Genomic DNA, 19,971 nt, shown 5'->3' with positions numbered 1-19,971 from the left:
CGATGCGATTGGTTGGGGGCCCGGCCATCGCCCCATGATTGCCCCACAGAGGGAGGCCCAGGTCCCGGGAGCCAGAGTGAAGCCTGTGGCAGCAGCCAGGGGAAGGAAGGCCTACTCTTGGATGAATTTCATGCACCGGGCCTCTAATATAAATCATAGTAAGAAAACCCTTGCCCGTTTACCAAGGTTTCATTGTGATGAAATTTTCCTGGAGTTAGGGCAAAGGCAGGCACATTGCCTCTGTTATAGGTATTGCCTCAGTTTTTAGTCCATTGGGACCATGAGGCCGAATGGCAAAGTGTCTCCTTGGTGCTGAATAGTGATGTGGGTGTGGGGAAGACACCTTAGAAAGGGAAAGCAGCCCAGAGAACAAGAAGTTCTAAAGGAGACGTTCACTGTTACAGAAGCATATGCAGATCAAACAATGCTGTAATTCTTTAAGCTTGACAAAAGCTTTCTTTAACGTGCGGCAGATTACAATTGTACTGAAATACACTAAGAAAATATTCTTCACATGCTAACAGATGCCATCATCATGTTGGTAAACATGAAAGATTTATCTCAGTCGTTTGTTATTTCTATCTCAAAAGCTACCTGCCTCTTTGCTTCACTATAATTTCCCTCTGAAGAAGAATAAAGCAAAGACATATGATCATTTACAAATCACGATATTTCATATTGGCATTTCATTCGTGATTTAAAATATACTTTCAGGATATGTAAAGTACAACTATTATGTACATGTTTTAGGAAAACAGAATTTCACAGCAGGGGATATGTTTTTTAAACTGTGAGTAGTAACATTCCATTTTTGAAACAAAATGGCTTTATAAATGATATAAAGTAAAATAAAGAGGACTGTCAATGCAAAAAAAGAGATGATGCGATAAGTTACTTACATGCTGGACGTTAAGCAGCTTTCACAGATAGGGTGACCATATGATTTATCATCCAAATGGGATGCTTCTGAGGGTGAAAGGGTTTGCTGATCTTATTTCACTCTGGGGCAAAAACCAGGGAAAGCAGGATGTATGGTCATCCTCCTCATGAGGACACTTAATAACAACAAAACTGCTTTTAACTTTTTAAAAAATTAAATGTCTCCTTTTTTATTTTTTAAAAAAAGCCAAAAACAAAATAGCTTGCTCGTGTGCTACCCACATGGTAGGCAACTGGTCCTTTTTAAAAATTAACTGCTTGACTTGTTCTAATAAAATTAAGCGATTTAATCTGAATATAAGTTATTGTTAACAACTGTAGGAGAGAAAGAGGAATTCAGGGGATAAGCTACCCTGTTTTCAAATTGTTCTGATAATTAAAAAAGTGTTCCCCTTGACCATAAAAATTAATCACAATAGAGAAGTCTGCTGGGTACCAATTCTCAACTTAAAATATGCACTTCATATTTCTAAGATCACCGACCTTACAATATTGACCTGGTTGGCAGGTCATCTCGTCTCTGCCATTATTGATTGTGGCCATCACAAGCACTGTGTTGAGATGATTGACTCTAAGGCCACTTTAGGGCTCAGCAAAAGGCATGTAGTGATCAATTAGTGATGTCTGCCTGAGACATGACATAGGAAGCAATGGAAGGTGTGGCAAGTATTTAGACATATATCTGTATTAACAGTAATTTTCTGACATATATCTAAAACATAATTGAATCCGAAAAAAATTACACCTTGATGATCCTGCATCTGCTACCTCATTAATTCTACTATTGTGTAATTAATACACCAACTATGCCACAGGAGAGCAATGCTATCACTCTTGACCTGAATAAAAATAACAATCTCATGATTTCCACACATCATTGTTTTAATAACTTCCTTAGTTCATAATCAAAATAAGGAAAGGTCAAATCCCTAACAGCTGAATAGAAAATAGTAGAAAAAAATAATACAGCAAACATGCTAATTAATTGCTCTTCTGTTTCTGTCCTTTGCTTATTTTGCTATTGGGGCTATGTTTTTATCTACTCAAGATAATTTTAAGCAATAAAGTGAAAATTAAACTTGCCTCTCCCTTGCAAGCTAATATTAATGTCTTGGTTTTAAATAACTATTTTCAGCATTTACTTCACTACCATATATTTTGTATTATTTATCCTTCCTACAACAGAGAGAGCTGTTCTGTGCCTGACAAGGAGGGAAAATGAAAAGGATATCGTTGATTCTTTTTTAAAAATACAGGAGGTGTCCCTAATATTGCTACTTTTTTTGTGACCATAAAGTATATTCCATCTTTGGATCTTAATTCTCTTATTTTTAAAAAATAGGGCAGAATTAAATTTATGTTGAGGGGGAAATTCAACTTCAGATTGCAAGGCCGCTTTCTCACATTAATTTTGACTACACAGTTCTACTTTTCCAAGAGAGACATCCTATTGAAGCAGTTTTCCAAAATATTTTGTGGGAAATAAGAATTAATAGATGGCAACTCCTCATTCATGATCCCCAAACAGGAGACAAATTCATCGGGCAGCAGGGTCTGTTCTGGAAGAGTTTCACTGGGGGAAGCATTTTCCAAAGGCATGGTGGTTTCATCCTCTGTCGAGTTTTGCATGTCAGAAGGATTGCATTCTCCTTGATTTAAAATGAGGCTTAACTCTTCAAGAAATAGTGTATTGTTTAATGAGTTCATACTTGAGACAGAAAGAGCAAAATTAGGGTATTTTTTAAAAAGGGCATTTTTTCCCAGGTCTAGGGAATCAACTGTTGGTTTGAGAGTTGAGGAATCGGTGTCATCATCATTGCTGAAATGGTCTTCCTCAGTGAGGAAATTAGAAATCTGGGGTTTATACCCCGTGTTGATATCAGGAATATACACAACTGTAGTACTGGCGAGCAGCGACTTTGGCAGGCACTCTGTTGTCTCCGGGGCTCCTGTATTCCCTCCTTTCTTGCAGTCCATGGGCTTGTGTTCTTCTTGGAGAAAGATTTCTATCTCTGTAATCACTGGATCAACATATAGGTCCTGTTCGCTGGAATTATTATTCATAAGTTCACTCTTTTCCTGGGAAGAAAAAGCATTGTTTTAATTTACAAAAGACATTTAAAGGGGCCAGCTGGATAACTGGGTAAGGACTGGAATTCTAATTTCCCTCAACTTTCCTTTCCCTCTCCTGTTTCTCATATTGTTTATCTTCCCATAGGATTTTCTCCTTTGTTACCCTGCTTGAATCCAAGCCTTTATTAAATTCTCCCTTGAGGAGACTGAAGGAAAGGAAAAATAAAAATAATCCATGTCTTAACGACATGCCTTGGTTTAAAATTTTTAAAAAGAAAGCGTTCTGCATATTGTTTCAGGGCCTTTTAAAATTTGGATTTTGAAATACAGTGGGGCCTTGACTTACGAGTGTCCCGACTAAAGAGTTTTTTGAGATACCAGCTGTCTCTCCGCTGATTTTTTGCATTGAGTTGATAGAGTAATTTGAGTTAACGAGCTCCTTAACGAGCTCGGTCTCGGAATGAATTAAACTCGTAAGTCAAGGCCCCACTGTATGTTGGAATATCTTTTAATATTATGAAGCCTTACTACAAGAAAATATTTGGCTGCTTAAATGAAAAACTGTGGTAGGGGGAGAATCCTATTTCGCTTTCATTTGAGACTAAGGTTGTAAGAAGTGTTTTGAGTTGAATTTCTAAAGTTGTGCAGCTGCTCACAATTCAGACACATCTGTGGTAATCAGGAGGGTAGATGAAGAAGACTTTTATTTGTATAAAAGCCTGATAATTCTTCTGGGTAAGAAAAGGTCTCAAGGTTTTCCAGCTGATGACTGGCTTCCCAGGGCAAATAGCTTCCACCCAACACAACTGTAAAATTATAGCTTCTGCTGTGGACTAAATGTTTGTGTCCCTCCGAAATGCATGTGTCGGTGCCCTAATCCCTGATGCGATAGAGTTCTCTTGGTTGAATCATTTTTCACATGCTTGATTTGATCTTGTATTGTTTTGTGCAGTAACACACAGTACATGCTTATAGCCTGGGACCAATAGTCTGTAGCATATAGCCTATGTGTGTAGTAGGCTGTACCACTATGGAAGTGCACTCTATGATGTTTGCACTAGGACAAAATTGTCTAACACATTTCTCAGAACATATTCCATCATTAAGCAGAAGATGACTGTATATACTATGTTTTTTTTTTTCCTATACAGACATACACTACTTTATGACTTCTCTTTGGATAGCCAATTTTCCAACTTCACTACTCTTGTGCTTTGGGGCCTTTATTAAGTAAAATAAGGGTTACTTGAAAACAAGCACTGGAATACCACCAGTCAATCTGACAACTGAGATGGCTACCATGTCACTAATGGGCAGGTAGTGTATATAGTTGGATACACAACAAATGCTCAGAATTGGCACAATTTAAAACTCATGAGTTGCTTATTTCTGGAATTTTCCATTTCATATTTTTGGACTGCAGATAACTAACAGTGGGAAAAGCAAAACCGCGGATAAGGGGCAACCACTGTAGTTAAAGGACGGATGAGGTCAAAGGAACTGCAGGAAACTAAGAATGCAAGGTGACTGTGTTCTGGGGAAGGAGGTGGTTCCCCACTTTGGGCTGGCAACTATGTGAGGAAGTGGGTGGGAGTCAAACCACAACGAAGGACACAAGAGACCAACGGGAACTATTCCAGAGTGAGGGCCATAAAGGAAGAAGAGGATCTGCTCACGAGGGATCAGAGACATTTCCTTGAGCCATAAGAAGCCCCTAATGCCCTAGTACAATTAATAGGGGAGCAAAAAAGAACTACTAAGTGGAATGAATATCAAGACTAACATATTCGTTACCTGTAATTTGGTGAATGTATGTTTGTCCTTCAGTTAATTAACCTTGTACCTCATTACATATGTGGGTTCAGTTGTTTAGATCACCCCTCCACTGTCAGCCATCCAAGCCCTTTCTCTCCTTCCTGTATCCAGAGACAAAGATCCCTCCTCCTGCTCAGGGTGGACTTTCCACCTCTTTCCTTTAGACCAGTGGTTCTCAACCTTGGCTGCACATTAGAATCACCTGGGAATCTTTTTAAAATCCTGATTTCTGGGCCCCATCCTCCGGAAATTCTGTTTCTTTGTTATGGGGTGTGGCCACAACATTAGTAACACAGAAACAGAATTTCCGGAGGATGAGGCCCAGAAATCAGGATTTAAAAAAGATTCCCAGGTGATTCTAATGTGCAGCCAAGGTTGAGAACCACTGCTTTAGACCATTCCCTCCCTTCTTCTTCACAGTCGTGTTCAATCACGTTCCCCTCTCTGTAATAATCTTTCTCAGGCCTGTCCAATTTAGTACAAACATGCTTCTGACTCCACACCCCTCTGGAGTTACTGTTATTCATTCATTGCACAAGTATTTGAATGCTGACCACATGTCAGCAGAGCCCCTTTCTTCCCTTCCCTTCTAGACAGCACTCATCAAAAGATGTTTCCACCCTTACTCCCCACTTCCTCCTTCTCCATTCACTTCTCAACTGAACCTCTGGACCAGGATCACCAATGACCTGCTCCTTGTCACTCCATGGACTCATTTTATTTCTTATGTTTTATAGACCCCCTACAAATGAGTCAGCACTCTGGATTCTTGCTTATTGACACTTTGTCCACACCTCACTGTGCTCATTTCTCTGATCCCCCTAAATCTGCCTCTTTTCTAGGACCATGTCTATTTCAGTTGAAAACTCCCACTAGCTCCTCATTGTCTTTAGCAGTAGTTTTCAACCCCTCAATAGTGTTCTCAACATTGGCCATGAAGTGGAATCATTTGGGAAGCTTTGGAAAATACTGTTGCCTGGGTCTCCCCAGACCCATTCTCCGCCCCCAGAGTTCCTGGAACGGGCCAGGATTCTAATAAGCAACCAAGGCTGAAAACTGTTGCCTTAGAGCAGTGGTTCTCAACCTTCTGGCCCTTTAAATACAGTTCCTCATGTTGTGACCCAACCATAAAATTATTTTCATTGCTACTTCATAACTGTAATGTTGTTACTGTTGTGAATCATAATGTAAATATCTGATATGCAGGATGGTCTTAGGCGACCCCTGTGAAAGGGTCGTTTGACCACCAAAGGGGTCGAGACCCACAGGTTCAGAGCCGCTGCCTTAGAGAAATGGGGAAGTAGTTGATTAATGGGCTTGCTTGCCGAAGCTCCAAATAGAGCCATTTTGTCTTACAAATACTAGTCTTCCTCACATCATTTGAACACGGGGTTCCTAAGCTAAAAATACAGATTTTATTAAAGTTTTAAAACTATTGGTCAATGGAATGAAGTTCCATAGCTGTAAGACCTTTTGTGATCTTATCTCACTCACCATTCCAGTATTTTTCCAACTACTCCTCATGTAAATCCTTTTGATAAAGCAATACCCAGCACACTCCTCTCCCTTCTGTGCTTTTGCTCATGTTGTCCTCTCAATTTTAAACATTCTCTGTATCTTCTGAGCAACTCCTATTCATCTTTCAATATACTCTTGTCATGTCTCATCTTATTTCTGTCACTGCACTTACATCACTGCATTGCAATGCTTGGATAATGTGTCTGTCCCATTGACTAGGTTTTGAGCCTCTTGATGGCCAGGCCAGAGTGCTGGAAAGTAGGATCACACACAGCAGATTCTTTCCCCTCACTCATAATCAGCAGCAGTTCCTCCATAACCAGCAAAGGCCCATATGTCCTCAAGGTCTTCTGGCTCACCCTTCTCTTCTTTGCTGAAGTGAAAACCTGACCCCACCCCTAGCGACACCTGCTCCCAAAGTCCTCACACATTTATTTTCTCAAATTCCATTGGGTCTCAGGAGTGAAGTGGTGTCCTCCTTGGGCTCCACCTGCTTCTCCAATCTCATGTGAAATGAAAACTCCTTTGGGTCTGTGAGGCTCATTCAATTGAACCTTTCTGCCCCCTTTCTTTGGTCCCTGAAGATACCTCCCAATTGCCTGGCCACCAAGTGACTCTGACACCTAGTTCACAATCTTTCACTTCACTTTACTTTTCCTCTGTCTCTGTCTCTATCTCTATCTCTATCTCTCTCTTTCTTCCTTTTATCTTTCTTTATATTGTTGACATTATTACTGAAGTCCTCAATTCCCTACTCCTCCCCCTCCACCCACACCCACCCTCTCCTTCCTCTGGCCCTAAGCACGTTGTTGTCTGTGTCCATGCATATATGTTCTTTGGCTATTCTCTTCTCCTTCTTTCATCATGTTGAATAGCATTTTTTTCCTATCTCTCTTTTCTTTTACTAATTCCATTCTCTCATCTCTTAAGTATGATTTGAAATATGTATTAGTTTGTTTCTACATATGTTTATACAGTTATGCTTATATGTACACACATTTGTTTATTGAAATGGAAATTCTACTCTATTGAACTGCACTCTTGGACACAGCTGCCGTTTAGTTTTTATTTGATGGTGTTTAGTTACCTGTACCATTTTCACAGCATTACTGTTCTTCATATTAGGAATGTCTTCATGAAGCCATTTTGGTATTAGCAATAACATTCTTCTTTTAATGCTAAAAAGCAAAAATGCACATTAGAAGCATTTTACTTTAGGATTGGTGTAGGCAATCCTATGGGAGATTAGGAAATCAACTTGAATGGAATGCATAATAAAATCAAGCTTTCTGAAGCAGAAGCTAAGATTTTAATCTCTTTAAATAGTTAAGTGGGAAGTTGATTCAATGTCTGTAGGGATTTTTCTCTTCTCTCTATTACTCTGCTTTTCTCTAATGAGCCGGAACATTTCAAAACACTCACGCTAGATTCAAGATAAGTGGGAGAACCACCCTGGAAGTGAAAACTGTACATATGTTAGATATGGCAAAGCATGATGAGCAGGAGGTCTCAGTGTGGAAAGGTTTGGAAAACTTAAGGGATATTTTGTAGAACTTTCCAAGGTGACCACAACCACAGAAAAATAGTAAAGAAGAAAATGTTATATAATAAAACCATTTAATTCAAGCTTCTCTAATTCTGAATTTGTAATGATTCCAGGTAGGCTTGAGATGATAGTGGTGGTTCAGACTTTCTTTATGTGGATGGAATCGGGGGACTGGGAAACTGTCTTACAGTATTGTGGCACAGTGAAAATGCCATTTTTTATTTAGCCTGTGTATTCAGGATCACTGGGGTGAGGTGATGGAAAGAAGAGGGAGAAGCTGTGTACAATCCACTTCTTCCCCAAAGCTATCCCTTGGCACTGCCACTGTGTTAGAAGCATTTTCTGCATTTATAGTAAAAATTGATTTGAGAAAAAGATTGTACCGGGAACTTAGAAGAGACTAAACTGATCTATGGTACATTTTCCCATGGTAACAGTGCATCCATTAACAACAGATCAGACTTGTTAATCTGTTTAAGCAGCTTCTCTTTGGACTTTTACTAAGTAACAACCAAAATGTCCAAAAGTGCTTCACTAGGTCAATTTGACCTTGAACTGTAGGGTAAAAATAATTTCCTTACACATTTATGCAATGTTTCATGATTCAGCTTTCTCACTAATTTACACTCTCTTTCTATACCTAAAATTAGACCAAATTAGTAAGTTCATGCTATTGTAGAAAAGTTTTATACAGCTGCTGATACAGTAAGAATATCTATATAGAGAGAGATATCTATATATATATCCACTCTTAGTTTCATTATTTAAAATGTTTTATTCTCTGTTTTTCAGCTCTATTTCTGAAATAAGGCTTATATAAATAATGTATCATTACAGTAAATAACAGTATCTGCTAATATGTACAAAAATTATATTGGAATTATCTCTTGTTCTTTTAACTTTTTAAAAATAATACATATTTAAATAATTAAATTAGCAAAGAATTGTCCTATTTTTTTATTTGTCATTATCAACAGGAAGCTAATTCTTAGGTTATTCTTAGTAACAAACTTACTGTTATTTAAAATTTCTCACTAATATAGACTTCTTGGATAACACAAATATGAATATTTGTATGTGGTATAAGTTTGAATATTAAAATATTTCAAAGGGCTTTGTAATTGAGTATATTTTAAAACAACTGAAAATAAAGTTCCATATTCCTTTGCCCAAGGTACAAGGGGTAGTTTATTAATGTGTAATTTAAATACTTAATTTCTGAGGAAAAAGCCTACATACATTTTAAAAATCACTAGTATACTTTATGTAGAGTAGCTCATTCTAAATCTTTCTACTGTGTTTTGATTATAAGTTTTAAAAAAAAATTTTATCTCATGAAACAAGGGATGGCAAAAAAGAGAGACTCAATGCCAATTAGCACAGTCATATGTGTTAAAATGTGTGTGTCATTGATGTACTGGGAGACTGCCACATGAAACAACATATTATAAATATGTATTCAGTGCATCTAGTAAAATTTAGGAAACTTAAGGCCTTGCTTTCCTCAAAGTCTCATTTTTAAATAACGAAGTGTAGATCTTTACTAATACCATATTGGGGGGAAATGATTGAAGAAGGCCAAGAAGAACGGGCATTGGACCCACGTGCTAAAACACTAACACAATTGGTATCCAGTGATGAATTCAAATGGTGCCACACTTCTCTTCACACTGATTCAGGGAGCATGTTTGGATAGAATTCAAGGCAGGTTATGATGACTTAACCACTCTAAAGAATCCATGTGTTGTGGCTCAGTGGTTGAGCATCAACCTATGAACCAGAAGGTTACGGATCCATTCCTCGTCAGGGCACATGCCCAGGTTGTGGGCTTGATCCCCAGGAGGGAGCAGGCAGGAGGCAGCCGATTAATGATTTTCTCTCATCATTGATGTTTCTATCTCTCTCTCCCTCTCCCTTCCTCTCTGAAACCAATAAAAAAATTTTTTTTTTAAAAAAAGAAAAGAATCCAGGCACTGTAGATACACTTGAGGGCACAGTGAGAAGGCTGTGTAGTGAAAGAGAGTACATGGGCTTTGAGATCAGCCGGGTCTGGACTCCTGGCTAGTGCTTAGTGACCTTGGGCTGACCACCTAACCTCTGTAAACCTTGTGTAAGTCATCCGTAAATTAGACCATAGAGCTTTTCTGGCAGGATCACTGTGAGGATTCAATGAGTGACATTTGTAAAGAGTTTGGCATAACTGTTCCTTTCGTTTTTCCTTCCTCTGAATAAAATTGCTGATGGATTTTTCTTGTAAATAACTGAATAAACTACATTTTGGTGGTACAAATATATGGTCTAAATCAGAAAAATAGAAATTCTGTGAAAACCTACCCAGTTCGGAGTGATTTGTTAAATATCCCAATCAGAGAAAGAATTGAAAACACAACGGCAAAGGAGACCATTCCTGATAAAAGTCCAATGTCTTGCTGCCGGTTGTCTGAGAGGAAAGAAGAGTAATTTCAGCTAAGCATCAGTGTCCATGCGATATCAGAATCATTGTGCTCTCCCTACTCTCCTCAAAGCGAAGGTCATTGATCTCAAAGGAAAAGGGAAAGGGGGAAACAAAATTAATCTTTACCTCTCACTCTAAGGTGACTGCCCTGGCAAACTGCGTGATGATACTTTTTGTTTGAGAACACTGGGTTGCATGTATCTGATGTCAGCGGGTTTCTGGAAGTGCAACTGTAGCAAATGTGGTCGGCATTAGACATTCTTCTGAGCTTGTGCGTGCATATTTTATATAAAAAGGTTTAGTGATGAGCCAAATGGGGTTCTGACACACGTGAGAATTCTCAATTGCTTGTAACAGAGTCTAAAGCTGGCCATAATTACAACTGAGGTTTTGTTGTGTGCATTTTTTAACCTTTTATGTGAGACAGAAGTTGTATACAACTTGTCACCATTCTTCAAAAGTGATTGTTCATGATTTTTTTTCCTGCTGAGAAAGAGCATTCACTCTACTTACTAGTAGAACAATATATGTAATAAGAAAAAAGTTTAAATTGTTATACATCTTGCACTCACATTTTATTTTAAAAACAATGCCAGCTTTCCTCACATTTTGAAGTTGAATTAATCCCCTAAAATCTTTAAATAATTAGTATAATATATCCAACATGTGTAACCTACCAAGATCATCACACCTTCTCCCTATTTCCTATTTTTAAATATAGGCTGTAATTGAGAAATGACTTCTCACACTGGAGTTTGTTCTGAGCCGTGCTGGGTATTAACCTCCATTCCATCCCTCTTCCTCTCTCCCTTTGGCAAATGTGTATCAGATACTTATCACGCGGCAGACACTGTGTTGGTCCTTCTCTAGTTATTTCCCTGCCGCACCTACCATACACTTGCAGCTCCTCTCCTAAAGCCAGTTGGATGTCAGGGGCTTAGATTACTCCAGAGTTCCAGTGGAATATGAAATTAGTGTTTTCCTGGGATTAAAACACAATTGCTGAAGATTTCATGCAACTAATGGAAGATACTGTCTGCCACATACCCTTGGGCATTAGTGCCTGGAGGAGGATAGAGAATCCCCACATTAACATCTGACGGGCAAAGGGGACCAGGATAAAGCAGAGTGACTGAGATGCCTGGGTTTGAAATGGACTCTGCCACTTATCAGCTCTCTAACCTCAGGGCATCATTATAAACTTGCTGAAGCTCAAGTGTCCTCTTCTGTAGAGTAGAGGTAATAATACCTGTCTAGTAGAGCTGCCATGAGCTCTGAGCCTCCACAATTCCCGCAGAGATATCAAGGTGCAGGTCTGTGTAGGCATCTGTAATTAGGGATCTATACTGAACCTAAGCACTTGCCTTGTAATTGATTCACATGTACAAGTTCAGAGTGCTCATACCTTGCTTCGTGTTTCTTTATATCACGTACTGCCGCCTGACTTTATTCTTCTTGTTTTGTTTGTTGTTTTCCTCACCACCCTCCCCCCACCCCCCCCCCAATCTATCTAGAATAGAAACTCCATGAAGACAGGGGGCTTTCAGCCTGGCCAGTGTTGCTCAGTTGTTAGAGTGTCGGCCTGTGGACCCAAGGGTCACAAGTTCAATTCCCAAAGGCAGGGTTGTAGGTTCAATCCCCAGCCCCAGTTGGGTGCCTGAGGGAGGCAACCAGTCGATGTATCTCTCTCACAGCGACATCTCTCTCTCTCTCTCCCCTCCCCCCTTCTCCCTCCCCCCCCCCCCCCCCCCCCCCCCGCCCCACTCTATTCCACTTTCTCTGGAAATCAGTGGGAAAAAAGCCTCAGGTGAGGATCAACAACAACAACAAAAGACAGGGGTTTTGTTCACTTTTTTCACTGCCGATTCCCCAGCACCCAGAACAGTGCCTGGCACATAGTAGTTGCTTAATAAGTATTTGTTAAATAAATAAAGTCCAAAAAATTGTTAATATAATCTGCAAAAATTCTTATGCTATTCCTGTTAGATTTCTATGCAAGGAGAAAAATGGTCTATCCATGGTCAGTAGTGAAATAGTCATGCCTACAGTTTTTCAATTGAAATTTCTATTTAGAGTTGTATTTGCCCATTGCACAACCTACAACCTGATCTAATATCTTTTTATGCCTAAAATATTTAGCTATGCTCATCAATGGAAAACCTTGAGTCATACTAACAAATAAAATAAGATCTTGATTGTATGAAAGACTTCAGAATTTGAAAAATAGGATTTGAATTTTAGTCTGTCACCTAATGTGAAATGGCACAAGTTCCTCAACCTCCCTGAACTTTAGTGTTCCCAACCAAAAAATATATTTGTAACACTTATCTCACCAGGTATTTTGAAGATTAAAAAAGATGATGTATATAAAACTCCTACTACATTGTAGACACGGAAATAATGGAAATGTTTTAGAAAAACATTTTGGGGTCTTGAGCCCTAGCACCAATTAAAATGAAAACATATTCAACACGGAGCAAAATCTGGTAAAATCCACCTACATCCACCACTCCTTAAATTCAATTTTAAGGAGATCTTTGTTGATTATTTTCCTATATAAAGCATATGGGCAATCTTCTTATCAAGAAAGGTATGCCTGACACAATTTTTCAGTTGGGAGAATTCAAATAAATGATTCGTTAAAAAACCCACATTGCATTTTCTTACCAGAAGTGAGGTGTCCTTTAAAGAAGGAAGCAACTTGAAGCCCAGAATTCCGAGTGTCATGTTGGAATGATTTCAGTGTGACCAGGGGAACTTAAAGAAAAAGAAAATAGCGTCAGCTTTTTATATCTTACACTCAGGTTACCCAATTTCCTAAGAGTTTCTTTACTCGTTTGGAGATGATGAAAGTAAGTCAGTAACTTTAATAGGCTTAAACGATGGAGTAAACTCAAAGGCCTCCAACTGTGTCTTTTCTTATTCTTGTTATTTAATTGGGTAAATCCCAAAGGAGGAAAAAAAACAACAATAGAAACCACTTAGGGTTTATAACACTTCAAGGTGTGTCTGCTAATTTGATGAGGCTTCTAGGCAGCAAATACCAAGGAGCTTTATTTCTTTCACTGAGCCAGAAAAAAATGTACAAGAACTGGTCTCTACTTTATTCCTTCCACTAGACGATGCAATAAAATTCAGGCTTCCTTGCGAGCCTCCAACATGTGTCACTTTTGCCTTTGCACAATCTGTGAGATGCTGTTAGTGAACAGCCTCTAGCCACCGTAAAGAAGCCCAGTTTTGATTAGCAGACACTCTGAGGTTGTAACACAGGGGAGGAATGCCACTAATGACCTCCCCCTGCTCCTTTCCACTGGCAAGGATCTTGGCCAGCCCCAGCTGGTCATAAAGGTTGTAAGGACCTTTATGTAAGCTTCGGACCAGGGTGGGGTGAGCAGCCTTGGCTTCGAACTCGCTTTCAAGTCTGAATTCAAGAGTCCTGGAGCTTCCTTACCCATCTCTTCCCTCCTGATAATTAAAAGCTGCCAGAGGTGACTTTAAGGACATGATTCTCCCAGTTGACAGAAGAGAATGGTAAAAAAGGTTCTAAGCCCTGGATCCCCAGGCGTGCCTCAAGCCCCCATTATTCATTCTGATTTAGAGTTCAAATTCTTCTTTTAAAAAAAGTACTTTGGAGCCAGGGGGAATCACAACTTGTGGTGTCCTTAGCTGCCACGGAGACATCACACACTTGAATAAAACAAGCTACGTGGCCCAGGCAACTCTCTCTGAGGAAAAATATCATAGAGTTCCAATACAAAGGTTCCTGTGGGTCTTTGGAAATGTTCGAAAAGGGCTGATCTGGGTGCCAGCACAAGCTCCATTGAAGAGCAGTTTTCTAAGAACAATGGGTAGGGCACTTTAGAAGATGAAAACATTAGAAAAGCCAAAAGATCTTTCCCGTGTTTTTATTCTGGCTTCTCCACAGCAAGAGGGGAATGTTTCACTGTGAATTGTGACAAATCAGAAATTCCCTTCGGCTTCACAATGCTTCATTAAGTCTTTTGTTTCCAGGTATGTGGTTCCATCAAACTGTGAGGGAACAAGGTTCTGCCCCGTGCCCAACAGCCAGGTTTATTCATCTAAATTAGTATTTTATAAGCTTCTGTTCATTCTCAGGGAGCCCATGCAGGATGCTGCATCTACATTAATTTGAAATTTTAAAGAGAAATATAACATTAAAATGTGATACAATTTTCAGTATGGCAAAACCATGGGTTTATAGCATATGTTGCTGGATTTCTTTTCATTTTCATTATTTTAAAATTAGCATTGATATTTAAGAATATATATTGCTGTTGGCTTTTAACACAGGTTAATGTAATTCTTTTGTATAAGTACAGGTGGTTATTTGACAATGAAAGGGATCATTAAAAGCTGTCAGAGGTGACTTCAAGGACACTATCCACCCAGCTGACAGAAGACAATCCTGAAAATGGTGCTAAGCCTATGATTTGCATCATATAACAATAATTTTCATATCTGACTAGGTCTTTATTAGCCCTAATAGAGAATAAACACAGTCTTCCTCTTGGGTCCTTTGTCATCATAGTTTCAAATCTACCAGGTTCATTCATTTAAATTAGATTAAGTTAAAGTCATTTTAAAAAGAGGCTTAATTATCAGAGAGCAATTTCACAAATTGGATAGCTGAAGTAAAACAAGTTATAAACAAGAATGTTGTAGAAGAAATCAAGCCAATGGCAAAATCTTTTAGTGTAGGACTGCATTGAAGCCATATAGACAATATTCTTCATGGCATACCACCACCAAGTGGTTAGGTCATTTCTTAAATAATACTTAATAATTTTTCATTATAAAAGCAGTAACTATAAGAGAAAATAATTTGAACAGGGAAAATAAAAAGGAAAGAAAAAGAATCATCTCTAATCCCATCCCCATAACCTACTTGCTATTAGTAATTTATAGTATTTTCAAGTATTTTAACATACAAAAACATTTACAAACACAGAATGATGTACACACAAAGCTTTTATGACTGAAAAACTATTTATATCAGCTGTAATTATCAGTGTATTGTCTAATGTGCCAGAAAAGCCTTGTGGTATTTTTATTATTTATTTAATGTCTGCCGCGTCATATCCATAACGAGACAATTCTGTCCCTGCAACGGATTATTAAATTATGCCTATTACTCTCACGGTATATACTTGAGTATGCTCAGAAAACCCAAATTATCTCTACTTTTTAAAAAAATATATTTTATTGATTTTTGCAGAGAGGAAGGAAGAGGGATAGAGAGTTAGAAACATTGATGAGAGAGAAACATCAATCAGCTACCTTCTGCACACCCCCTACTGGGGATGTGCCCACAACCATGGTACATGCCCTTGACCGGAATCGAACCCGGGACCCTTCAGTCCGCAGGCCAACGTTCTAGCCACTGAGCCAAACCAGCTAGGGCTATCTCTACTTTGATAAAAAAAAAATTATATAACTTATGTGCACTGACATTGGATACTAGAGTTAATCTTATAGAAGACCGACCCTCCACCCTCACTCCCCACCCACTGTCCTCTTTCATAGGTGTGTGATTTTTGTCCAGTCTCGTCCCGTATCCCCCACACCCCAAGAATATTCAGTCCATCGAGACCAAGATGGCGGCGTAGGTAAACACCGGAGACCGCTGCCGCAAACAACCATTTCAAAAATACAACTAAAAGACTGAACGGACATCACCCAGAACCACAGGAAGGCTGGCTGAAGAGAGACTCTACAACTAGAAGGAAAGAGAACAGCAAATCGAGGCTCAGAGGCGGCGCAGTGTGGAAAATACAAAGGTACCAAGGTGCGCGCGCAAAGCGGGCTGGTGGCTGAGGGCGCGGTTGTCGTTTTCTGTCGGGAGTGAGTCTCAGACTCTGGGCTCCAGATCCGGGCGAGTCTCTAGGGACCCAGACTCAAACGGGAGAAGCGGGATTATCCGGCATCAGTTGGAACCTGAGGGCAGCTTTCTCTCCGTGGTTTGCAGCGGCTGCCGGGGTTCTGAGAAGCAGAGCCTCTGGGAACGGGACTGAGCGTGGCCATAACTGCTCCCTCCGCCCGCCCTGTTGATCCCGCCCCGCCCAAAGCCTGCGCACAGCCATTTGCCGATCGCCTCAGGCAAAGGCTGGATTAGCGCCTCCCCAGAAGGCAGACGTTTTCCATACAGCTGATTCCTATAGCCAGCCGGCCTGGGGGTCAAATCCCTCTAGTGTTAACTACAACAATTAAGGCTTGGCTAGAACAAGACTGCGCACAGAGACCACAAGGGGGTGCACCAAGAAAGCATAAAAGATGCGGAGACAAAGAAACATGACAGAAATGGAGGATATGGAGCTAAGAATCGCAATTTTGAGGGCTTGCCATAAATTTGTGCAGAGCCTCACGAAAACTAATGAGACCCTCGATGCTACGATAAAGAAATTAGAAAGTAAGCATACACGGACTGAAATAAAGAATATTATACCCAATAGCAGACCAGAGGAGTACAATAATCAAACCAAAGATTCGACAAAAAACACCCAATTGGAAAAGCAAAATGAAAAAAGAATCCGAAAGTGTGAAGATAGTGTAAGGAGCCTCTGGGACAGCTTCAAGCGGACTAATATCAGAGTCATTGGAGTGCCAGAAGATGAGAGACAGCAAGATATTGAAAACCTATTTCAAGAAATAATGGCAGAAAACTTCCCCCACCTGGAGAAAGAAATGGACTTACAGGTCCAAGAAGCACAGAGAACCCCAAACAAAAGGAATCCAAAGAGGACCACACCAAGACACATCATCATTAAAATGCCAAGAGCAAAAGACAAAGAGAAAATCTTAAAAGCAGCAAGAGAAAGAGGCTTAATTACCTACAAGGGAATACCCATACGACTGTCAGCTGATTTCTCAACAGAAACTTTGCAGGCCAGAAGGGAATGGCAAGAAATATTCAAAGTGCTGAATACCAAGAACCTACAACCAAGATTACTTTATCCAGCAAAGCTATCATTCAGAATTGAAGGTCAGATAAAGAGCTTCACAGATAAGGAAAAGCTAAAGGAGTTCATCACCGCCAAACCAGTATTATATGAAATGCTGAAAGGTATCCTTTAAGAAGAGGAAGAAGAAGAAAAAGGTAAAGATACAAATTATGAACAACAAACATGCATCTATCAACAAATGAATCTAAGAATCAAGTGAATAAATAACCTGATGTACAGAATGAACTGGTGATTATAATAGAATCAGGGACATAGAAAGGGAATGGACTGACTATTCTTGGGGGAAAAAGGGGTGTGGGAGATGCGGGAAATGACTGGACAAAAATCATGCACCTATGGATGAACACAGTGGGTGGGGAGTGAGGGTGGAAGGTGGGGTGGGAGCTGGAAGGAGGGGAGTTATGGGGGGAAAAAAGAGGAACAAATGTAATAATCTGAACAATAAAGATTTAATTAAAAAAAAAAAAAAAATCTTATAGAAGACCGTGTGTTCATAGGAAATGTACAGTGGTTGCAAAAAACAAAAAAAATGTAGTTTCTTAAACTTGGCCAAAACTAGAAACATAACTACATTTATTTTGGCTCACCAAATACCAGCATAATTTAATAAAATCTGCTGAAAGGGATTTGGTTTTAGCAATAATGTATTCCATCTGTTTCTTATGGATGATGTCAAATCAATCTCCTCAGCCCTTCCCTCTACCCCGTCCCCCAAGGGGCAAAGGGTGCTTTGTTATTCCTTTTAAGCGATGTACTACACTTTACCTACCTCCTCTCATTTCATCCTCAACAACTTAATCAGGTGCATAGTGCTATTGTCCTTATTTTATGGATGAGGAAACAAAGGTGTTAAAAAGGGTGAATGACTTGCCCACAGTCACATAGGCAGAAGTTGCAGAGTGAAAATTTTCATCCAGTTCTGACAGTGTTGCTGGTCACTGGCCGCATTTGTTCATCACCTCACTTCTGCCACAGGATGGCTCAGGATGGGAAGGCTCAGCCAGCCCTGAAAGCAGCCTCTCCCATGCTGAGACTCAGCCACTGCTCCTCCGGGGGCTGGCCGTTAGGGCTCTGAACCCCACCACAATGGGTTACGGTTGGGCTAACCCATTTAGCACTGATTCATAGAACATTCCAGGCAAGAGTTATTTTTTTCTGAAAACCAACTATTTTCCTTTCTTGTACAAACAATGCATGCTACTGTAGGCTGCTTGAAAAGTATGAGTATAGAAAAGAAAATACTGTTTTATATTTGTTCCCAAACAGGAAACAATTATTTTTATATTTGTTAACAATCCTTTGTGTATATCTGTACCCTAGTAGTCTTTTCTGTTTTTCTTTTTCATTAAATATTATATCATGAACATTTCCTCATTTTATTATTTTTTTTAAAAAATTCTTTATTATTATTATTTTTTAATTAAATCTTTATTGTTCAGATTATTACATTTGTTCCTCTTTTTTCCCCCCATAACTCCCCTCCTTCCAGCTCCCACCCCACCCTCCGCCCTCACTCCCCACCCACTGTGTTCATCCATAGGTGCACGATTTTTGTCCAGTCTCTTCCCGCATCTCCCACACCCTTTTCCCCCTAAGAATAGTCAGTCCATTCCCTTTCTATGTCCCTGATTCTATTATAATCACCAGTTCATTCTGTACATCAACATTTCCTCATTTTATTAAAAATTGTTCAAAACCGTCCTAGTAATGACAATGTGATATTTCATCATGTTGCTACTGTATTTGTTTAGTCATTCCCCTATTGAGGAATGGTGATGGTGTCAGGCACCAGCTTTGAATTCAGACAAAACTCACTTCAAGTCTGGACCCACTACTTGGAGTTGCATGGCTCTGGGCAAGTTGCTTAGCCTCTCTGTGACTCAGTTTCTTCATTTATAAAATTGGATAATAACAGTACTTCACTTGTGAGATTTGATGAGATAGTTCATATAATTCACTTGGCACCATGCCTTATGCAAATTAAAAGATTAGTAAGTGTTTGCTACTGCTGTTATTGAACTTTTAGATTGCATTCCAAATCCTTACTATTATAATTAGCTTTTGGATAAATATCATTGTACACGAATCTTCTTTCCATATCTCTGTTTATTTCCTGAGACTAGATTTCTGTAAGTGGAATTGCTGGACCAAAGGTTATGGACATTTATAAGGTTCCCTTATTTACTTTTTCCCTTGTCAATCTTGCTGTCAGCACTAACCAAGGTCTGCATCATAAAGGCTTTGACCAGAGCTGACACAAGGACCTTTCTAGACCTTTCTCTCAGAAGGTTCTAGATATCAGTATTCAAGAAAAAAGGAGTCATATAAAAAGAGACAAAGGGTGTGTTTTTCAAATCATTGGAATTTTTTTCAACCCTTCTTTTCTTAAAACATAAACATCCCTTTTTAGTTTCTTTCTAATCTCCTTCTCCTAATAAGCTCAGCTGCTTCACAGCATTTAAGTGTTATCTCCCCAGACTAATTTTAGCCCATGGTTGGAATTCAACATTATTGGGCCATGGGTAGAGATTTGACTCTAGTTCAGGTCACTGGCAAAGCAAAAGGCAATGGCCAGACATATCAAATAGGCACAAGACGCTCAAGGCAGAGAAAAGGATATGTCAGAACAAACTCATTACCACACC

At 39.4% G+C, this 19,971-nt stretch overlaps 1 protein-coding gene across 1 annotated transcript in view; it reads right to left on the bottom strand.

Annotated features, from left to right (window-relative positions):
* Positions 1 to 2,364: 2,364 nt before the first annotated feature.
* The window catches only part of IL23R (interleukin 23 receptor), a 67,417-nt gene continuing 49,810 nt past the window's right edge, over positions 2,365 to 19,971 (bottom strand). The window contains exons 8-11 of the mRNA XM_070403366.1: positions 13,014 to 13,103; positions 10,226 to 10,331; positions 7,433 to 7,523; positions 2,365 to 3,018 (exon numbers count right to left, since the gene is read on the bottom strand). Coding sequence (XP_070259467.1) covers positions 2,365 to 3,018; positions 7,433 to 7,523; positions 10,226 to 10,331; positions 13,014 to 13,103 — 941 coding nt within the window. The remainder of the gene's footprint in view (positions 3,019 to 7,432; positions 7,524 to 10,225; positions 10,332 to 13,013; positions 13,104 to 19,971) is intronic.

Source organism: Myotis yumanensis, unplaced genomic scaffold (genome assembly GCF_028538775.1).
Source record: "Myotis yumanensis isolate MYYU_CA2020_CCGP unplaced genomic scaffold, mMyoYum1.0.hap1 SCAF_2, whole genome shotgun sequence".
Taxonomy (NCBI): domain Eukaryota; kingdom Metazoa; phylum Chordata; class Mammalia; order Chiroptera; family Vespertilionidae; genus Myotis; species Myotis yumanensis.
The sequence above is the reverse complement of the archived record's forward strand: the minus strand, read 5'-3'. Positions and strand labels throughout refer to the sequence as shown.